Below are 21,347 nucleotides of genomic sequence, written 5' to 3'. Positions count from 1 at the left end.
AGCAAATGTACTGTAGTTTATTAATTTAAATATGACTATACATACTGTGTAATGACTAATAAGATTTTGAAAGGATTTCCAGTCCCGTATATAACACTTTTTGTGTATTTAACTAATTTTATTTGTTGTAAAGAATTTATATAATATATCAAAATCAAAGCGCTGAAGTCAAAATCTGCTGAGTGTCCATCATGTGTACAAGACTTTCGTACCCATTAAAAAAATGTTTGTGATACCTTCAGATCTGAAGAGAATTGGACAATTTTTTATTCATTGAAATCGCCTTGATTTTGAAAGAGGACAAATGTTTTGCTCTTGGACCAGGAAATGGGTGTTTTTGCAAAAAATTTGATTGACTTATTGGTCTATTTTAGGGGTGTAACAATATGCATTAAATACTTACGTGTCTTTAAAAATAGCCTGCTTTTACTGAAAAATAGGTTGTTTTTAAAAAATGTGCACCATGATGATACTTGAAAAGTATTTTTTTTTCGCTAGTTCCTGGATTGTATGTTTGTTAAAAAATGTGAGTTTGTTTTCTATAGGCAGCATAAAACGCTAACACTAACAAAAATCAAATTATAGCTTAAAATGTTTAAGTATAGGAACAGTAATTTTTCTATCGCTGACACAGAAACCGAACAAGGAAGCATTGAAATCTAATGATTCTAATGACGAATACATAAACTATTTAAAAAGAAAATCCAAAGAACATGGTTACTTAAAGAAAGTTTCGTAATCACCAATCAGTAACTCTAACTTGAGAGACAATGTCGAGCAGAACAACTAACATGCATTTACTTTCAGAAAAAGTAATTTTGACAAAGTAAGCATAAATGAGAGGATTTAAAGTAAATGTCTAATTAATTACTCTAGAAACGAAAGTGTTCTTGACTGTGTTGGCGGTGACTGTAATTAGAAATTCACCTTCTGTCGAATTTTCCAGTTCCGTAGACAACGAAATCTGAAGAAAACAATTCATAATCGTTTACAGCATCACTCAGACCTGTCTGCGATAATTACACTTAATGCTATCTGCTATTTTTATTAAATAAATACAACTTGGTGTTTAATATCTTGGCATTCAGGCTGGGTAAAATGAAGGATGGTCAGACTGATTAACTACGAATGAATGACTAGAAATTGATGGATTGGTCTGCAGAAAGACTATCATATTTATGTTTAGATAAGCTTTTTAGGGACAGGGCACAATCTCTCAACCTAGTGACTAACTTCCAATAGTTTATCTTCTGATAAAACTAAATTAACACAGTTTGCCCACTTAAGATCATGGCTTTAAAGTCTTTCAGCTCATGTTCTTCACTACACTTGAAATATATATATTTTCTTCTTATTACAGTTACATAAAAAATTAGACATTATGAGAAACATTTACTTCCACAACATCAAACATCGGACGAATGACCATTTTTATATTTTCTCGACTTTTCATGACCTCTACAATACGAAAAAAGTAGTGTACCATTTCCGCCTGTCTGCCTGTCTGTCTGTTTGGTGTCTGTATCCATTTTTATTGGACACGTACCTAATTTCGGAAACTGCTACACCGGTTGTTGTCAAATTTTGTATGTATATTAGAAAAGTTAGATGGTTAAATACTAACCAGAATTTTGCTAATCATTCAACAAAGATAGTAAAATCTTCTTGAAGACTCCAACTGTATTTTTCTAAATGTGAAAACTTGTCGGGGATCCTAGCTGGTTTTTTAATAATGTCAAAGCTTCTCGGGATTCCCAAGTGTATTTTTTTTAAAGGTGAAATCTTCTCGGGAGCCCCAACTGTCTTTTTTTTTAAATAATGTAAAATCTTCTCGGGGGCCCATCTCTCTTTTTTTTTAAGAAAGTGACACCTCGGGTGCCTCAAGTGTCTTTTTTTGAAAGAAAATTAAACCTTCTCGGAGTTCCCAATTCTCTTTTTTGAAAAAAGGTGAAACCTTCTTGAGGGCCCCAAGTGTTTTTTTTAAGGAGTTGAAACTTTCTCGGGCGCCCAAATTGTCTTATTTTAAAAAAGTTGAAAACTTCTCTGAGATCCCAACTGTTTTTTTTAATAAAGTGAAATCTTCTCGAGATTCCTAACTGTTTTTTTTTAAGGTGAAACCTTTCCGAGGGCCTCAACTGTCTTTTTTTAAAGAAAGTGAAACCTTCTCGGGTGTCCCAAGTGTATTTTTTTAAGAAAGTGAAACTTTCTCGGAGGTCTCAACTGTCTTTGTCTTCTCGGGGTTTCCAACTGTGTTTTCTTAACGAAGGTGAAACCTTGTCGAGGCCCCCAACTGTCTTTTTTTTTAAGAAAGTGAAACTTCGGGGGCGTCAAGTGTCTTTTTTGAAAGAAAATGAAACCTTCTCGGGTTCTCAAGTTTCTTCTTTTTTAAAAAAAGGTGAAACCTTCTCTGGGACCCCAATTTTTTTTTTTTTAAGAAGTTGAAACCTTCTCGGGCACCCCAACGATCTTTTTTTTAAAGAATGTGAAACCTTCTCGAGAGCCCCATCTCTTTTTTTTTAAGAAAGTGAAACCTCGGGGGCCTCAAGTGTCTTTTTTTGAAAGAAAATGAAACCTTCTCGGGGTTCTCAATTCTCTTTTTTGAAAAAAGGTGAAACCTTCTCGAGGGCCCCAAGTGTTTTTTTAAGGAGTTGAAACTTTCTCGGGCGCCCAAATTGTCTTATTTTAAAAAAGTTGAAAACTTCTCTGAGATCCCAACTGTTTTTTTTAATATAGTGAAACCTTCTCGAGATTCCTAACTGTTTTTTTTTTAAGGTGAAACCTTTCCGAGGGCCTCAACTGTCTTTCTTTTAAAGAAAGTGAAACCTTCTCGGGGTTTCCAACTGTGTTTTCTTAACGAAGGTGAAACCTTGTCGAGGCCCCCAACTGTCTTTTTTTTTAAGAAACTGAAACCTCGGGGGCGTCAAGTGTCTTTTTTGAAAGAAAATGAAACCTTCTCGAGGTTCTCAATTCTCTTTTTTGAAAAAAGGTGAAACCTTCTCGAGGGCCCCAAGTGTTTTTTTAAGGAGTTGAAACTTTCTCGGGCGCCCAAATTGTATTTTTTTTAAGAAGTTGAAAACTTCTCTGAGACCCCAACTGTTTTTTTAATAAAGTGAAACCTTCTCGGGGTTCCTAACTGTTTTTTTTTAAAGGTGAAACCTTTCCGAGGGCCTCAACTGTATTTTTTTTAAAGAAAGTGAAACCTTTTCGGGGGTTTTAAGTGTATTTTTTTTTAAAGAAAGTGAAACCTTCTCGGGGTTCCCAACTGTGTTTTTTAACGAAGGTGAAACCTTCGTGAGGGTCTCATCTCTCTTTTTTTAAGAAAGTGAAACCTCGGGGGCCTCGAGTGTATTTTTTTGAGAGAAAATGAAACCTTCTTGGGTTCCCAAGTTTCTTTATTTTTAAAAAAAAAAAGTAAACCCTTTTCTGGGCCCCAAGTGTTTTTTTTTTTAAGAAGTTGAAACCTTCTCGGGTGCTCCAACGGTCTTTTTTTTTAAGTTGAAACCTTCTCGAGGGCCCCAACTGTCTTTTTTAAAAGAAGGTGAAACATTCTCTGGGACCCCAAATGTCTCTTTTTTAGGAGATGAAACCTTTTCGGGCGTTCCAGTTGTCTTTTTTAAAAGAAGTTGAAACCTTCTCGAGGGCCCCAACTGTCTTTTTTTAAAGAAAGTGAAACCTTCTCGGGAGTCCTAAGTGTATTTTTTTTTAAGAAAATGAAACCTTCTCGGGGGTCTCAACTGTCTTTTTTTAATATTGTGAAACCTTCTCAGGGTTTCCAACTGTCTTTTGTTTTAAGAAAGTTAAACCTTGTCTTTTTTTGAAAGAAAATGAAACTTTCTCGGGTTCCCAAGTTTCTTCTTTTTTTAAAAAAAAGGTGAAACCTTCTCTGGGACCCCAAGCATCTTTTTTTTAAGAAGTTGAAACCTTCTCGTTCTTTTTTTTGAAAGAATGTGAAACCTTCTCGAGGGCCCATCTCTTTTTTTTTTAAGAAAGTGAAACCTCGGGTGCCTCAAGTGTCTTTTTTTGAAAGAAAATGAAACCTTCTCGGGGTTCCCAATTCTCTTTTTTCAAAAAGGTGAAACCTTCTCGAGGGCCCCAAGTGTTTTTTTTAAGGAGTTGAAACTTTCTCGGGCACCCAAATTGTCTTTTTTTTTAAGAAGTTGAAACCTTCTCTGAGATCCCGACTGTTTTTTTTAATAAAGTGAAACCTTCTCGGGATTCCTAACTGTTTTTTTTTTTAAGGTGAAACCTTTCCGAGGGCCTCAACTCTATTTTTTTTAAAGAAAGTGAAACCTTCTCGGGGGTCTCAAGTGTATTTTTTTTTAAAGTGAAACCTTCTCGGGGTTCCCAACTGTGTTTTTTAACGAAGGTGAAACCTTCTCGAGGGCCCCAACGGTCTTTTTTTTAAAGAATGTGAAACCTTCTCGAGGGCTCCATCTCTTTTTTTTAAGAAAGTGAGACCTCGGGGGACTCAAGTGTATTTTTTGAAAGAAAATGAAACCTTCTTGGGTTCCCAAGTTTTTTTTTTTTTTTTAAAGGTAAACCCTTTTCTGGGGCTCCAAGTGTTTTTTTTTTAAGAAGTTGAAACCTTCTCGGGTGCTCCAACGGTCCTTTTTTTTAAAGTTGAAACCTTCTCTAGGGCCCCAACTGTCTTTTTTTAAAGAAGGTTAAACATTCTCTGGGGCCTCAAATGTCTTTTTTTTGAGATGAAATCTTCTCGGGCGTCCCAATTGTCTTTTTTAAAAGAAGTTGAAACCTTCTCGAGGGCCCTAACTGTCTTTTTTTTTAAAGAAAGTAGAACCTTCTCGGGGACCTCAAGTGTATTTTTTTGAAAGAAAGTGAAACCTTCCCGGGGGTCCCAACTGACTTTTTAAAGAATGTGAAACCTTTTCGGGGACCCAATTCTCTTTTTTTATAAGAAGAGGATTTTTTTTCTCTTACCCTGGGTACTTTCTATATTGTTTTTACTCCATAGAAGTTATCACAAAAAAGTTAAATTTCACAGAATTAAATTTCATAATTTTTCAAAGAAGCAGAATTTGTTGGACCGTAGTTCAAGGGCGAGGCAAGTTCTGTCGAAATAACATTCGATCAGTTTTTTGTGAGTTAAAATTTGAGAACTTTACATTATTCTGAAGAAAAATGAAATCCGAATATGTCAGCAAAATCATCATTCTGTGGAAGATTAGTAGAATTTTGTATGTTTAATTTCCACGTTCAACGCGGCATTATCATAAGAGGCGCATCCAACTAGAAGAATGAATCTTTTCTATTTGTACTACGTTGTTAGAAAAGTTCGTAACGATTTAAAAAAAAATACTTATCTTTAATCGGAAAAAGAATCTTCAATTAATGTGATTGCCATTTTTATTAACGACTTGTTGGTATTTTTAGCACAACTTAAAAATTGTATTGTGAAAAAACTGGTCCATTAATTTTTGACGGCTTCTTTGGTTTCTTTTTTCACCTTCATATATTTTATACAATATAAACACAAACTGATTATTGAATTATTAAAGAAAATTCGGAAAATCACAAAACAGGTGAAACAAAAACAATTAATTTTGCTCACAAAAGACTCATAGCAACCGAAGTGTTAAAAAAATCACAAATTATGTTCCATTTCATTTTTTTCTACAATCATTTCAGAACGTTTCCATTCTTATTTAGGAAAAATGTACTAAATAATAAACGATCGTGTAAATAATAATTTTTATCTTCGATACATAAATCTGTCAGTGATTACACGAACATGTGTAGCAATGCATTTATTATTCTAAATTTGGCATTAAGTTTGTTTTATAACTTATTGTTTTCATATCTTGATGTTTATGTTTATGTCTACTTATGTATAATTAATAATCAATTATATATACATAACAAAAATATATGCCTCGCAGTTCTGATTGATTGTTCTAACGTACATTCTTTCAGAATTTTTGCTCCAGGTATGTTACTAAATACAAGAAAATATTCGTAGGCGAAAAATTTCAAACGGTAGTATTCATAATAAGTAAGTCAGTAGGTTAGTAACATTGTTGGTGAAACACTCTGTATGTTTGGTGATTATTTAGAAATATAGATGTCACCCTTAAATTACCGCTCAGTCGATAACAAACATTAATCGGTCGATAATACAGCGATTTCAATTGCCAACACAAATTTGACGCCACGCCATTTTGTTAGATGCAACATGGATTTGTAGAATCCAACAACAGTTTATCGTGTGAGAACTATGACTTTTTACTGTAAACTACATCGATCAGCAAATTATAGTAGTCGTTGCACTTTCATGTTATACTAAATCATGTGAATAAGCAAGTTATGTGTAAATAGTGGAAATAAGTACCGGCGTCTACGAGATTTTCTAGTTGTACTTCAATTCATTTATTTTGGTGGTTTTATTTAATTTTCGGAACGAAGGAAAAAACTTGGCTCTATGATGATGTATACGGTAAGTGTCTTTCACTGAATTGTTCTCCCTTGATGTTTATTAATAGAACTGTCATAATGAAGGAGGTACATTCTTTGTAAACATAAATACTGTTATTGCAGGGCACAACCACTGAACAGGACAACCGCTTTAGCGATAAGGAGAAGAAACTTCTTAAACAAATGAAATTTAGCGATTGCTTGAGTCAGAGGGTGAGTTGATTTAATGGAAGTTGGCGCTGGCGCCATTACAGGATGTACACATTTTGCAGGTTGATATGTCCAAAATTAAACTCGATGTAATCAAACCATGGATTCAGGACAAATTAACTGAGATTTTAAAAATCGACGACGATGTCGTGGTCGATTTTGTATATAATCAATTAGATGAAAAGGTAAATAAGCCGTGACAACAAGGTGAACGAGTGCTTATAATTTTCTTTGTATCCTAGTTTCCTGATCCAAAGAAAATACAAATCAACCTCACTGGCTTTCTTCATGGGAAAAATGCGCGGGAGTTTATGGCGGAGTTGTGGGCGTTACTCATATCAGCACAGGAAAACCCTTCAGGCATACCGGACTCACTTTTAGACATGAAACGGGAAGAGCTAATGAAAAAAAAGGTAGAATTATTAGTAGACTTATCTGTGAGTTTACGAATTTTAACATTTTTATATTCAAGGAAAAAGAAGAAAAAGACCGCGAAAACAGGGACAGGGAGCGAGAAAAAGAACGAGAAAGGGAAAAGTCAGAAAAGGAAAAGAAATACAGGGACAGGGACAGGGACAGGTCTAGGTCTAGAAGACAGTCAAGATCGCGATCGCGACCCCGGAGGCGCTCCAACGAAAGGTCCAGCAGGAACAGCGACAGAGGCAAGGATAAAAGATCAAGGAGTCGTTCAAGATCAAGGATCAAACTCGATGACCCCAGGAACAATGGTAACGCAAGCCCAAATGAACGTGAGAACAATGGCAGGGAAGAGTCTGTGAAGCTGGAAAGTAATACTGCCAATTCTAAACACAATTTGTAAGTTTTTATTAATGAAAAACTAACGGGTTTTTTAAATTTTACTTTATTTTTTACATTCGAAATTATTTTTATTTTTAAAAAGTACTAACTTGTGGTAAGTAAAAAAATTAGGTTAAATTATTTAGCACAATGTGTAATATGAATAAATGGTGAGCAAATACTTTTAGCTCTAGATAAAGACAGAACTATATGAATGCTAGAAAGAACGTGCAGTATAATCACTTGTTTAAGTTTATTCATATAACGCATTAATTTTTTTTTTGACTTCCCTGTTAGAAATCCAAGGTTACACAAAATAAACTGTTTAGTTACTACTAAACACTGCAATTGCAATATTAATAATAAGATGTGGATTTGTGGAATTATTTCAAAATTCATTATTAAAGATGTGGTAATCATCTTTTCTAACGAGACTGACTATGCTGAAATCCACGGAATATCTAAATCATTACAGATGTATGAAAACTACTACACACAGGTACATACAACATACGTGGATGAAGTTATTGATCGATTTATTGATTTACTGAAATATTAATGGTATTTCTACAAACGAGTAATTAAAATCGAAAAATTGCATGTATAAAGAAGTATTCAGAAAAATACAACTTTATCAATATGATAATTAGTGATTTGATCTCATCTCATTAATTATTTTGAAATTTTACCATTTAAGCATAGTGTCCAATTTTTGGTAATCTCTGTTTTTTCAAGTTAATGCCAAAATCTATTTACAAGACAAAACTACATTGTGATTCTTCACAAACGTCTACTTATGTAAGTGTTACACCTATATGAGTTCTGACATACAATGTAACATTCCAGATGTAACGCTTGCAGTGAGCTATGTTACCTCGATTATGTCTATTTTACCATTGTGTGGAACTATAATTTAAACTCTATATTTCATGTAGCCCCATTAAGAGAAATCCAGTGGATTTAAATCAGGCGGGCGAGCAGAACATTTGGCGGTCCTTTCCGTCTGATCAGCCGGTGGTTGAAGCTAGCTTCCAATCACTGCCTGACTTCTAGAACAAAATGCTAGGAGTGCCACCCGTCAGATGTAGCCACGTGTTTCCTTTTTGGATGATGGTATGTTTACAAATTGTCTTGCTACATATTTTCAAGGTTAAGAAATTATTTCGTGTTTTATTTATGAGTAAAGTGCGCGTGTTCGACGACTTTGCAATTTTTATGGAGATTAAAGAAATTACCTTAACCGTTTACATTTAGTTCTGATTTTTTACGGCTTCCTGGTACGGTTTGTTGATTGTTGTTCATATCCATTTGCTGATTGTAGATGGTGTCCGCCGGTTTTATGAGTTGTTTCAGTTCGTTTGTGAATAATATTTACGCGCTGCATTTCTTAAAATGGTTTTAGATATTTATTTTGGTCAGAAAAAATTAGGAATTCGCTTAGAAATAAGCTTTTTTTATGTTTTGTATTAAGTGTTGGCGCTAACAACTTGCACGTGTGGAATTAATTGTGTGCTACGGTTTTGTTAATTATATGTTAAAATTCTTCAAGGTTAAATTTATTTTTCATTTTTATCCACATTCATTGATAGTCGTAGAGTGGAAATACTTTGAGAATACACGAATATAACGCCGCAGTAGATGCAAAGCGTTTCGTCGTATATATCATGAAAATATACAGGGTGTTATTGAAAGGTACGTACAACAAAATGGACAGTTCTTCGCGAAGTCTAAGAAGTCGGAAAAACTTACTTTGTCTTATCAAAATTTTAAGGGGAAAATTAACCCTTATCCAATCTTTTTAGACGCTACTGAAGGATAAATAGGTAAAACTAATTTATTTTAGTAAATCCTAGCAACTGTAACAATAAAACTTTTGTCAAGACTAAATGTTGCTATAGAAACGAAAGATGATCTTTTTATCAGAGGCGTACAACGAATTTGGACATAAATTTTAATAATTTTTATCTCTAAAAGGAGAACACTTTTACCTGAACTTTTTTTTAACTTTTAGCACCCATACTTCGAGACCAATTGCCGATTTTATTTTGTACGTACCTTTCAATAACAGGCTGTATTTTCTTGAATTCATCTATTTCAGAATCAAATGATACGCCACTGATCACAGTTGAAGTGACATTGTGATGGCTTACATGTTCTCATAGTATCTTCACTGTAAACGTTTTTAGTATACAGTACAAGAATTGCCTATTAAAAAGTGCATAAATATTATGACAAAACGTTGCTTGATTTTCTGATAATTACACTGATTTTATTGGTTGCTGTAATGACTTTTTTTGCGAAACCCTATAATTTTTTCTTCGTTTTTATGCTTGTTCGGCGTTTACAAAAATGTCGATTGTTATCAGTTTTTTAAAAAGAAATACAATTACAATTTTTCACATTCTGTATGATGAACATTTCGGGTTAATTAGATTTTTTAAATTTTAAATTAGTTCAGTGATTTTGTTAAATTAGTTTTGATCGTTAAGTTAAAGTTTGAACGAACTTTGACAAACCGTTTTGGAAACATTTACTATAACTTACAAAAACTGATAAGAAAGGAAAAGAACTTCAACTTCTATAGAACTTATTTGTAACCATAGAAATATTTTAAATTATACTCTCTCCAAAAGGTGTAATTACTGTAATTAAACAATTTACTATGAAATACAATCTTGACTGGACAATGAATGTGACCGCAATTATCTATGACCACAATATTAATGGATAAAACGATTTAGAATCTTTTGTGTTCTTTGGGAAGCTTGTAAATAAATATGTATACAAGGGGCTGTAAAAAGGAACAAAATAAATATAATTTATAACTTTGTTTTTGTAAATTAAATGATTTAAGCAAAGAAATTTGTAAATATTAATTCCAAAGAAATAATTCATAGTTAATGAAAAGAAAAGTATATCTTGACCAGGTTCGGAATACATGGACGATAAATGGCAGTGTAAAAGTACATATTTATTTTTTATTTCTTTAGGAAAAGCAGAATTTTCATCGACTCTAATTATATGCATGAAGAATGCCAATAAGGTAATAAATCTAGTATAAAATTTAGTAATGACGTTTGACGAAAATAATAGACGGGGCAGATTTATTTGCAGTCAGGTCACAAGTTTTATGCCCGTTTACACCAACGTTAGCTGTAAGCATTGCTTAAAAATAACTAGGTACTTCTTAAATTGTACAGTTGTTGCACCGTCGTGGCTTAGACTCTACTTAACCGAGTAATATTTAATTGGGGAGTTGTATAAAAGTTTCATTTTTGTCGCCAATTTAGAAGAAGTTTTATACAATTTCTTTTTTGGAAATTTATAATTTTAACAAATAGATGCTATACCACTATTTAATTTGATATTTTGTTACATTTCCATGTTATTACGTTTCAGTTTATTTAGCTGCTTCTTTTTTATTCAATGTCTAACTCTAAAATTTTCTTCCGTAGCAAAAATTCCATATTTTTTCTTTGCTCCTCTTGTTCTTATTCTGCCAGTTGTGCCTCAACTAACTAGTTTCTTGCTCCCCTCTGATGCTTTTTAATATTCATCTGAAAAAAAAAACACCATGAAACTCTTTATAACAAAACGTGGCAACTTGTAGTCACCTTCTTTATATTAATTTTTATTTTGTTAGGACTTTAGTTTACACTTTAGATACACTTTTGAGCACTGATACTGATGGAATCGTCGCAAAATTGGAAAAAATCGGATTATCTATCTGCTGTTGGGCTTAAAACGTTTTCAGCGCCGTTAAGTTACGATTTCAATGATATCAGACACTTGATATTTATTTCATTTTCAGTTGATAAAAAAAAATAAAATTTATAAACATAAAAAATGAAAGTTGAGTTAAATGAAGCACCTGTAGGTACTTTATTTTATAACCAACAAGATGTTTCAAAAATAGTTATTTTAGCGTATGTTTGAACTGTCGCAAAATAGTGGTAGTTCTTTATTTCACTTCATTTTTAATTTCTTTGTTTCCAAATTTTATTTTTTTCGTCAACTGAAAATTAAATAAATATGTAAGGGCTAGTTTATACACTGATTGGCGTAGATTCAGTCACGTGGTACTTTAAGTCATGGTAATCAGTAATCACAATTTTACGGTGAATCAAAATCCGTTAAAAAAATTCGTTGCAATTTAAAAAAAATATAGGTGTGCATCGCGACGCCGACGCCATGTATGTGTCATATTTGTAATGTACTAAATTAAGCTTCTCCCTTTAAGCTAAAAACCATGGGGTTTGCAGAATTTCAATATTTTTATCCTTTCTCAAGACCTGGGCCGCTGAGTTTTAGTTAGAGACACCCTGTATTGTTTCAGTTAACGATTTCAAAGTACTTAATTATGGTATTTAACTTGAAATACTTGTGTATGTTTTTCGGATTTTGCATAACGCTATAATCATTCGCTTAGAAAGTTCACATGTGTAAAATCTTTAAATTTATGAATATTTAAAAATGAATTACTCTATAAAAATATTGAAGAACTCATCAAAATTAAACTCCCGGATAAATTACATTATAAAAAAATTAAATGATTATTATATTAAAATATCTGATCTTTTACGGTAGAAAGTAATAATCGTTTGTCGTAACACAGAAAGTATGAAAATAAAAGGAATGAAGACGGGACTTAGAATTACATAAATTCCAGAAAACATGCATCTTTAGAACAAATTTATAAATAAAGCAATGACAGAATAAAGAACTTTTATGAAAATAACAAATGTTAAAAGATGTTTACAAATTTGTTGAGTCAATTTTATGGTTTTAATATTTTTTTTGAAGTGAGATTGCATTTTTTGAACATGACAAAATGAAAATAGCATTAAGTTCAGTTAATTTTTATGGGTAGCTGTTGCAAAAAAAAATCGCTTCCTATGGAATTTTGTAGAGTATCCACAAATATATGAAGAGATTTATTTAAAAACCAAAAGCACAGATTTTTACCTATAAATATTATGAACATTTATTTTGGCAAATATTCGTGGTGTCGGTAATACCTTGGTAGAAGAAATTAAATTTCATAATAAAAATGCTAAGGACAAGTTGCCAATTTTTTAATATGAAGATACCTTGCCTTCATAGAGATGGAGAATATCGTTTTCAGTTTCCTATCTAATTTAAACAATATAGGTTTTTAAACTGAAACATGATGAAGCTGTATTTATAATTTTTCTTCGTCCTCAAACGTCATATTTGCTGTATTAAAAGATTTGCAGGGGATCAATAGCCGACAATGAAACTAATAATGTTCTGAAAAGAATTAACAAATACTGAAATCAGTATTTTTTCTTTGAAATAACAAAACTGACTGTTACAATGAATTGTAAGATGAATTACATTTTGTACGAATATGTCAGTGACAGTTTTATTTAGTTGGTCCAATGATGTAGGTGTTTTCTTGTTTCTTAAATATGTATCGGTTTTGAAAAGAAATTTGTGATTTACCGCTACATAAGAGAACGCAACCGAAAATTCAAACGTGACGCAACTACCAAGCAGACGCAGAAGTTTTCATGAAGAGTACCAGATGCTGTTAATATATTCAACAAAAATATCTTCCACCAAAATAGATAAAATATCAAACAAAAGTACTTTTCTGATGTATTTTTATAAAAAAAAATCTTAAAAAAAAAATTGAAAACTACTTTTTTGTTGAAAACGTTCTCTCCGAGTGTACAGAGATACACGATGTTGAACGATGCCTAAACTTGCGGCCCTTGGGACAACACAAGATGGTATTAAATGTGTTAAACTCAGAAAATTTCGCTGTAGATATAACTTGTTCTTTTGTAAAACGTATTTATTTATCAGTTCGAGGTGTATCGTCTTTAAGATTACTTTTGACATACCATGTTGTAAGACATTGGAAAGAGAGAAATTTAATCTCGTATTAACTGGATTTCGTTAAAAATATATTAAAAAAATTCTATACAGAGGAATACTGCATGACAATGGACTCATCGTCCATTGATTTTCTTGTGCCAAATTGTGTAGTAGTTTTGATACATCGAATTGTCGACACCACAAGTTCTCTTTCGTTAAATTTTCGATCATCATCCATCAAAACAAGAAAAGCTCTAATCCGTTGATTACGCTTACACTTTTGATTTCTAACTTATCATTTGAAAAGTGGATGATATTCTTACACGTCGCAAAAAAATAAAACAGAATTAACATTCCATTTACTGTCATAGAGAAAGTTCCCAGCCAGTTTCAAAGCTTCAAGCGAAGTTGATGTCCATGGCCGGCAGTAACGCCAAACAGCCGCAGCAGCAACACCAGTCACGGTCACGTTCCAAGTCGCTCTCCCGGTCCCGGTCAAAGTCACTATCACGCTCTAAGTCACCCAGCAAGTCACGCTCGAGGTCCCGCTCATCTAGTCCAGGAGCATCGAAGGATCGCAAGTCACGCTCCAACTCCAAGGACACCAAGGACAAGAGGCGTTCGCGCTCGAGCTCCGACGTATCCAAGGACAACTTCGAGATCAGGAAGAAAGAAAACAGCGTCCAGAAGAAACGGCACTACAGGTCGACCAAGGACAGCTCGGACAGCGAGCCGGAGCAGGACAAGGGCAAGAGGAAGAAGTCGCCGTCTAAGTCACCGCGCCGCAACAGGAAGAGCAGGGAGAAGAGTCCGAGGCGCAAGAGGAGCGTGTCCAGGAAGAGGAGTCTCTCGAGGAAGAGGTCAACTAGCCGAAAGAGGAGTGTCTCTAGAAGGTGGGATTTTTTATTTGTATTAGTACTGCTTGTTTTTTTTATTAAAAAAACGAGGATTCGATTTTTGTCAATTGTTGACACGGTACGTAACTAATTGGTATTTTTTATTGTGTCAATGGTGTTTTTCTTTATACTGTTAAATGCTCCTATTGTCTAATTCGGAACTGAAAGAAATGATGTTTGTAATTGTTATAGTTGAACTTCCGTTTACCGAAATTGATAAAATATCGGTTTGACTTTTATTATTATAAACGATAGACATGATTTAGTACGAATACCAACCATTTTCAAAAGTTGGTTAACTCCTTTTTCACCCAATCAGGTTGTGTTCTATGTTGAAACTGGACGAGATATCCAGTGTTTGATCAAAATGACTTAATTGTGATAATTGAAAGTTGTGACGTCATTTTGAAGCTCACAATGCAGTGGTAAACTGATGCAGAGAATAGAAACTTCGTTAAACAGAAGACCCCATGTTTTTAAATTTCAGTTATAATTATGTTCAGTGAATGCCATATCGTACTGTTGACGTGTTTTTAGGTTATAATGGATGGACCTATATATCGTAATAAGAATAAATACGCAACACATTTTCAGTTGGTTAAGGTGAAATATAAGAATCGGTCGGACTCGAAATATCGGGTGTCTGGAAAAAAAAATTCTTCAGATGTAGATTACGAAAAAAACGTTATTTTATAGAACTAAAATTGGCAACACTACGAGCCCTAATGCGTGAATACCCTCGGCTTACTTTCTGATTTCTTAGTAACGATGGTGAGTGAAATCCAGCTTTTTTAGGACAATAACAATAATCATGTTTTCAAATTTTAATAATTTTTTGTAAAAGTTAGTCATCAGTACTTGCTAAATAAAACTGATTTTGGCAAATGACATACCCTCTAAGAAAAGGGAGGGTGGTGGGCGGGGCTATTAGCTGCTAAGACAAGAATGATTTTGGCACATGAGATGTCCTGTAAGAAAAGAAAGGGCGGGTGGGCGGGACTAGTACCTGGTAAGATAAAACTGTTTTGGCAAATGAGATACCCTGTAAGAAAAGAGAGGGCGGGTGAGTGGGGCTATTACCTGATAAGATTAAACTGATTTTAGCAAATGACGTATCCTCTAAGAAATTTAATTAAATTACATATTTTAAGAAAGACACTAGAGGCTCCAGAGCACTTTCAAATTCTTTCCAAACAGGAATACCTAGAATCTCAAGATTGTTTTAAATTTTTCAAAAAAAAAATTACGGGTTTCCAAAATTGACTCAAAAACAGGTCAGGTCAAAAAATAGAACACCAAAGTCCCCCAAAATTCTTTTAAATAATTCACAAAAAAAATCTCAATGGTTCTCAAAATATTACACCATGGAAAATAAAACAGTAAAAGCTCAAAAGATTTTTTCAAGTTCATCCAGCAACATAACACCAGATTCTTTTAAATTTATCCGAAAATAAAACATACAGGGACCTAAAATTAACTGCGAACATTTGAAACGTCGAGTTTTGAAAACTTTGACAATTTTTGATACGTCAAACATTTTTAACTGCTTACTCGATTTTTGCTGATTTGTACATACCGCTTTATATCGGGCAAACATTGTTGTCAAATGGAATTTTATCAAATTATTACTAAAAGAACACAACCATATCTTTGTATATTCTAACTGAAATGGTAATTAAACATGGTCATGGGCGAGGGAAATATTAACTAAATTTAGTTGTTAAACGTAGTAAAAGTAAAAGAACCAATTTTAAAATCATTATAACGCCACCAAAATGTGAGAACCCGGTATAGATATGGCATTGAGAATTCTAATAAAATTTTATGGTCTTGCACGACAATGCGTTGTTATATTGACATTTATAGGTTATTCACGATCTTTCTGGATAAGGGTGAACAATGAAAATATGACTTTTTTGTAGTCTAAAAAGGGCTTTAAAAATGATATTATAAATGCAAGATTTCCTTTATCGGATGGTACGATAATAAACTTTGGTGTTGAATTTTTAACCTTTACTTGTTTATTTGACGTTTTATTACTCTGCGTAAGATCATTGTACAATTTATTGCTAATATACGTGGGTATAACATATCCAAAGCCTGTCGGCATGAATAAACAAAGTAAATAACTAGAATTTTTCGAGTTAGTGATTTGAAGACTTGGTTCTTCCTATTTTACTTAATAATCTCACCATAAACATGGAGTCTTAAATATATTCATTATGAATTTGATTGCGTGATGTCTAACTTTCAATGATGTTCTTTTTCTTCAACGGTAAATTTCCCGGGTTTTGTCCAATCGGTCAAAATAAGTTCGTCATTATGTCTACAAAAATCTTACCATTTTGATATGGCCTCAAGTCATAAATTTATTACCTTATCTGGAGATTTAGGTCGCGAATTTATATGCTTATTATAGAGATTCGTACAAAACCCCCACGCCATTTCACTAAAACAATGACCATGGTATGAGGGTAATCTAAGAACTTCATGACCATGCTCTTTCAATCACGTCTGGCTGTATTCGTACGAAAAGGTTTTTTTCGAAAATTTTTCATTGAAATTGACACCATGATTAATCAGCCATTCTTGCACGACTTTTTTTACACGAGAATGTAAGTTTGTCCAGCTGCACTGAGTAGGACGGTGCATTGTCCATAACCACTACACATTGTCGTCGGTGTGGCTTATTCAAATCAAGAATAAACGATTATTCACCGAATTTTGAAAAAATAGTCCGTCAATTGGCTTATGGTAGTTCCAGTCATTATTTTTTTTTAATTCAGTAAACAATCACAACCCTCTAAAAAGCGCCAAAATGGTAAATCTTGAACCTTCACTGGTAATTTTGTTTGGATTAAAAGTTTTTCGATCGTTGATATCCAGACCTGTAAAGTTTTATATAAATAACAAATATTTTCTGTGAAATGGAGCTGCGTTAAATATTCCAACATATAAAAACTAAACCACAAAGATCGTGAATTGAATATATGTCAATAGAATTCACAAAACAGGAATACCAACCGAAATCGTAAAACCGTAGAAAACTTTAATCTCTTTTTTTTTCAATTGCATAATATTTTAAATAGGTTAAAATTGGTCTGTTAGGAAACGTTTATTTGTCCTTTCGAACAAAACACGTAGTAAGAAGTAGTTCATGGACAAAATGCCGCCGAAAATTTGGTTCAATAGAGAATAAGAAATATTGTGTAGACTGTAACAACATAAAATCAGGACTCTACTAACAATTGAAAAAGAATGAAGAAATGTAATTATGTATTAGTGAACAATATGATTTTGCTATACCATTTTGAATTCAGCTAAATTTTTGCTATCTAAGAAAATACATAGTTTAATTTGGATAAAAAAAAAGTAATAACGATAAAAGAAAATTAAATTAGATGATTAAAATGCGCACAATTTGGTTCACCTCCGCATTTCAACACAAAAGTTTAGAGAAAAATAATTCCAACAATGTCTCATATCTCGCGTGATGATTGGTATCTGACGTCAATGAGTATTATGAAAAGTGAGAATGCCATCGTGGGTAAAACAATATTCGGCTGTCATAAGATTCTCAAAATATAATAGGGAGTTGTCGGCGGTTGTATTCACCAGTCACGCATTGAAGTTTGCGTGTTTGAATAAAGTGAAGTTTTATACTCTGAGATAATGTAGACAAAGAGAAGATGTTCTTAATATTGTACGTAATATATATTTTTTGCAATGTGATAAAGACCTTCAACAGGATTAAAAATATCCTAGATCACGGTTTATTTCTGTCAATTGATTTTTGTGTAAAATTGATCCCTTTCTCGCGACCTTTTAACTTCAGCCACAATGGTTACACGACTTACAAGGGTGTCTTCCATCTGTATCATATACGAAATAGTCTACCTTTTTTTTAATTAAAAAACTTGTAAATTCGCTGTTCGTGCAGACAAACAAATTCTGTTTATACCACCCATGTGAGTTCAATTACCGCAGTGCTTACATGAGTAGGATAATTAATTACTGTTCTCTTTTTAACTGATTTTTTTTTGCATTTATTTAAATTCATTTCAAACGAATTCTGCAACGTTGATAAAATTTACTTAACTTAACTTATAAATAATAATTATTATAGATGCCAGTTGGATAAATTTACTTGTCCTACTCATGCAAATTAGGTAATGTAGATTACTGCACGCATTTTTGGCATTAATAAAAGTCATTTTCGTTTATGTAAATTGGTTTCAAAGAGCTCTGAAGTCATAGATAAAATTTTGTATGTTACACGTGGGCACTCACTTTATTTCACTTAAACTTGACGTTCGTAGGTTTGATACTTTAACCCAAATATCTGTTAAGAGGATGGGAAAAATTCTATTCTGGGGGAATTATTGACACCTAACAGAATTCTGTCTTCAGTAGGGGAGAAAAACCTCGGCATTTCTTTGGTGGACGTCCACTGATTTCGTTTCTTTTTTTTAACGGTCTGGCTTATAAGTATTGAATTTGAAATTAAAAAAAAATCGTAATGAAAATGCATTTTTTATACAATTTTAGCGTTTTACCAATATAACAATTAAATATGTAGTAAGGTATGTTTTTTCTAGGAAGCCCATAATGTAAAAAAAAAGATTTTCGATGTAATTTATTTATTAAATATGTATTTCTATAAATACTTGTGAATTGCTGTGGTGTTTGTTGTTGTATTAAATGCATCCTTTGTTTCCTTGCACTCACGTGACTCATTCCTAAACAATTAAATTTTAAACCAGGATCCCAGTATTACACACTTGAACAAATTTTAACTTTACCTTTTTTATTTCCCATTTTCCATAACTGGGGTTTGGAATTTATAATTGTATTGTATTATTTTTTCAGTTTACGAGTTGGTTTATGTATAATACTAGGTTCGTTTACAAACTGTCTTTTTTAACTCTCTGTATATCCATGTAAGGATCGACATGACGATATATTGATGCAGTACTCATCTACCAATATCTTTCACATTTTATACCATGTTGCTCATTTTCATATTACTCATTCTCATGCTGTATAAGGACACGATAACATAAATATTGTGATGTCCTTACACAGTTTTTGAAAAGAAACTGCATTAGTCTTTCAAAACAATGGTTGCTAAAAAGTGCAGCTTTCTGTTCAAAAATAACATCACTGTATTGTTCGTCGTTGTAAGTTTTTAATTTTTACTTCAAATTACAGATAGATTTTTGCTTCCAGACGTAGTCCCTCTCGAACCAAGAGGAGTCTCAGCCGACGAAGGAGGAGCATCTCGCGATCGCGGAGGAGCACCCCAAGGAGACAGAGCCCTCGCAGGAGACGCAGCTACAGCAGGAGGAGGAGCTTGAGCAGAAATAGAAGAGGAAGGAGGAGCAGGAGCAGACGCAGTCCTAGTCGTAGGAGACGCAGCCCGAGCAGACGAAGAAGCAGCAGAGATAGGTTAGTATATAATTCTCTGCATAATTCTTTCCCCAAAAAGGTTGAAATTAGTACTAGTACTAATTTCCCGTTTGGTTTAGGAGGCTTAGACGCAGCAGAAGCCGCGACAGGAATCACCGACGACTTTCGCGCGAGAGAAGACGTTCCAGGTCAAGGGAAAGAAGATCGAGGTCGAGAAGAAGATCCCGGGAAAGAGGCAGTCTGCGAAGGAAGTCGCCCATCAGAGGAAAATCCAGAGAGAGAATCCGCAAACCCAGCCCTAGTCCTGCCGCTCGAAATGATCGTCGGGATCAAAGAGACGAATCACGAGGTTCGCGCCCGACGCCGCGACGACCCGAAGAAAAGAAAGAAGACTCCATCAGACGCATGGAGGAAACGAAGCGAAGCGACGATCTCCACAAGCCGGAGAAGAAACTGGAGGAGAAGCGAAAAATTAGTACGTCGGATAGCCAGAATGAAAGCGACTTCAAGTCTAAGGATCGCAAGAAATCAAAATCTAGAAGCATCAGTCCTGAGGATAATAATCTTATCCCGCCACACGGTCCACCTAGATATTCGCGCAGTTTATCAAGGACACCTTCACCTTTCATAAAAGCTAACGAATTCCCGCCTAAAAAACAAACAGTTCCTGTGTCGACGAAGGACGAGAAGAAAAAACTGAAAGAAAAGGCTGACATTAAGACAAAGAAGGTTACAAAGAAACCTTCAAAGAGTGAGACTGATTCAAATTCAAGTGATTCAGACAGCGAGGGACAAAAGGAAAGAGAAAGGGAAAGGAAGAAGATTAAGTCGAAGAAGAAGGCGAAGAAGCGCGATTCGAGCTCCAGCGATAGCGAAGTGGAGTATTCGTCGAAGAAGAAGGACAAAGAGAGCAGTGCAGAAGTTGAACTAAAGAGTAAGAAAGGTAAGGAGAGTAAAAGAAGTAGACGAGACAGCAGCGAGGAAAAAATACAAAAGAAGAGACATCAGAGTTCCGATTCGGAAGAAGACAAGAAAAAGAAAAAACGAGGTCGCTCTGAAAGCTCTGAAAAAGGTAGAAAATCAAAGAAGGACGATTCTAGCGACAGCGACGTCCCGAAAAGTCGAAGCAAAAAGAAGGTAGAGAGTTCAGATGATTCTGAAGTTGAGAAGGTTGATAAAGAGAAATCAAAGAAACATAGACGGGACAGTTCGTCAGATAGCGAGGAGGAAATGAAGAAAAGAAAGCGTAAGAAGAAAGTCACGAAGTCAGCAAGCGACTCAGACGAAGAAGTAGAATCAAAAAAACGCAAGAAAGATAAAAGGCATAAAAAGAAGAAGAAGCATTCAAAGAAACACAAAAAACACAAGAAGAAGAAGGTAGAGAGTGAGGATTCAGATAATAGTGACGTTGAGGTAGTTAACGAAGATGAAAAAAAATTGAGAGAGAAAGCTCTCAAATCAATGAAGAGGCAAAACTCTAGCGATAAGTCGGAGTGACGTGTATCATAAACGTTTTTATTTAGTTTGAATGATAATAGGTAATTAGCTTTTATGAGTGACCTGTATTTTTCTTTGTCATTCATTCCGTATGTTGCTGTCTTAATAAAGTTGATATGTATGTGGACACAAGTTTTTTATTTTTCGTTTGATTGTGTGGAGAGTTCGATAAATTTGATTTGACTATAAATAGTATTTGAATTTAGGCGCTTCGCCCACGCCGTCAGGTTGGCCACCCTGTTTGGTTGCGAGAAGAAGATTGGT

At 33.9% G+C, this 21,347-nt stretch overlaps 1 protein-coding gene across 1 annotated transcript; it reads left to right on the top strand.

The window, feature by feature from the left end:
* The first annotated feature begins 6,150 nt into the window (after positions 1–6,150).
* On the top strand, positions 6,151–21,215 carry LOC135122754 (serine/arginine repetitive matrix protein 1-like). Its single transcript, XM_064047154.1, has 8 exons — positions 6,151–6,451; positions 6,553–6,642; positions 6,702–6,824; positions 6,882–7,052; positions 7,112–7,455; positions 13,653–14,174; positions 19,407–19,625; positions 19,706–21,215. Exons 1-8 carry the CDS (start codon positions 6,437–6,439, stop codon positions 21,081–21,083), a joined length of 2,862 nt encoding a protein of 953 aa, XP_063903224.1. The 5' UTR covers positions 6,151–6,436; the 3' UTR covers positions 21,084–21,215.
* Positions 21,216–21,347: the final 132 nt, after the last annotated feature.

This window comes from Zophobas morio, unplaced genomic scaffold, assembly GCF_036711695.1.
Source record: "Zophobas morio isolate AGI-343-1 ecotype UQ-CSIRO unplaced genomic scaffold, CSIRO_AGI_Zmor_V1 ptg000005l, whole genome shotgun sequence".
Lineage (NCBI taxonomy): Eukaryota > Metazoa > Arthropoda > Insecta > Coleoptera > Tenebrionidae > Zophobas > Zophobas morio.
This window is presented reverse-complemented; position numbering and strand designations above follow the sequence as displayed.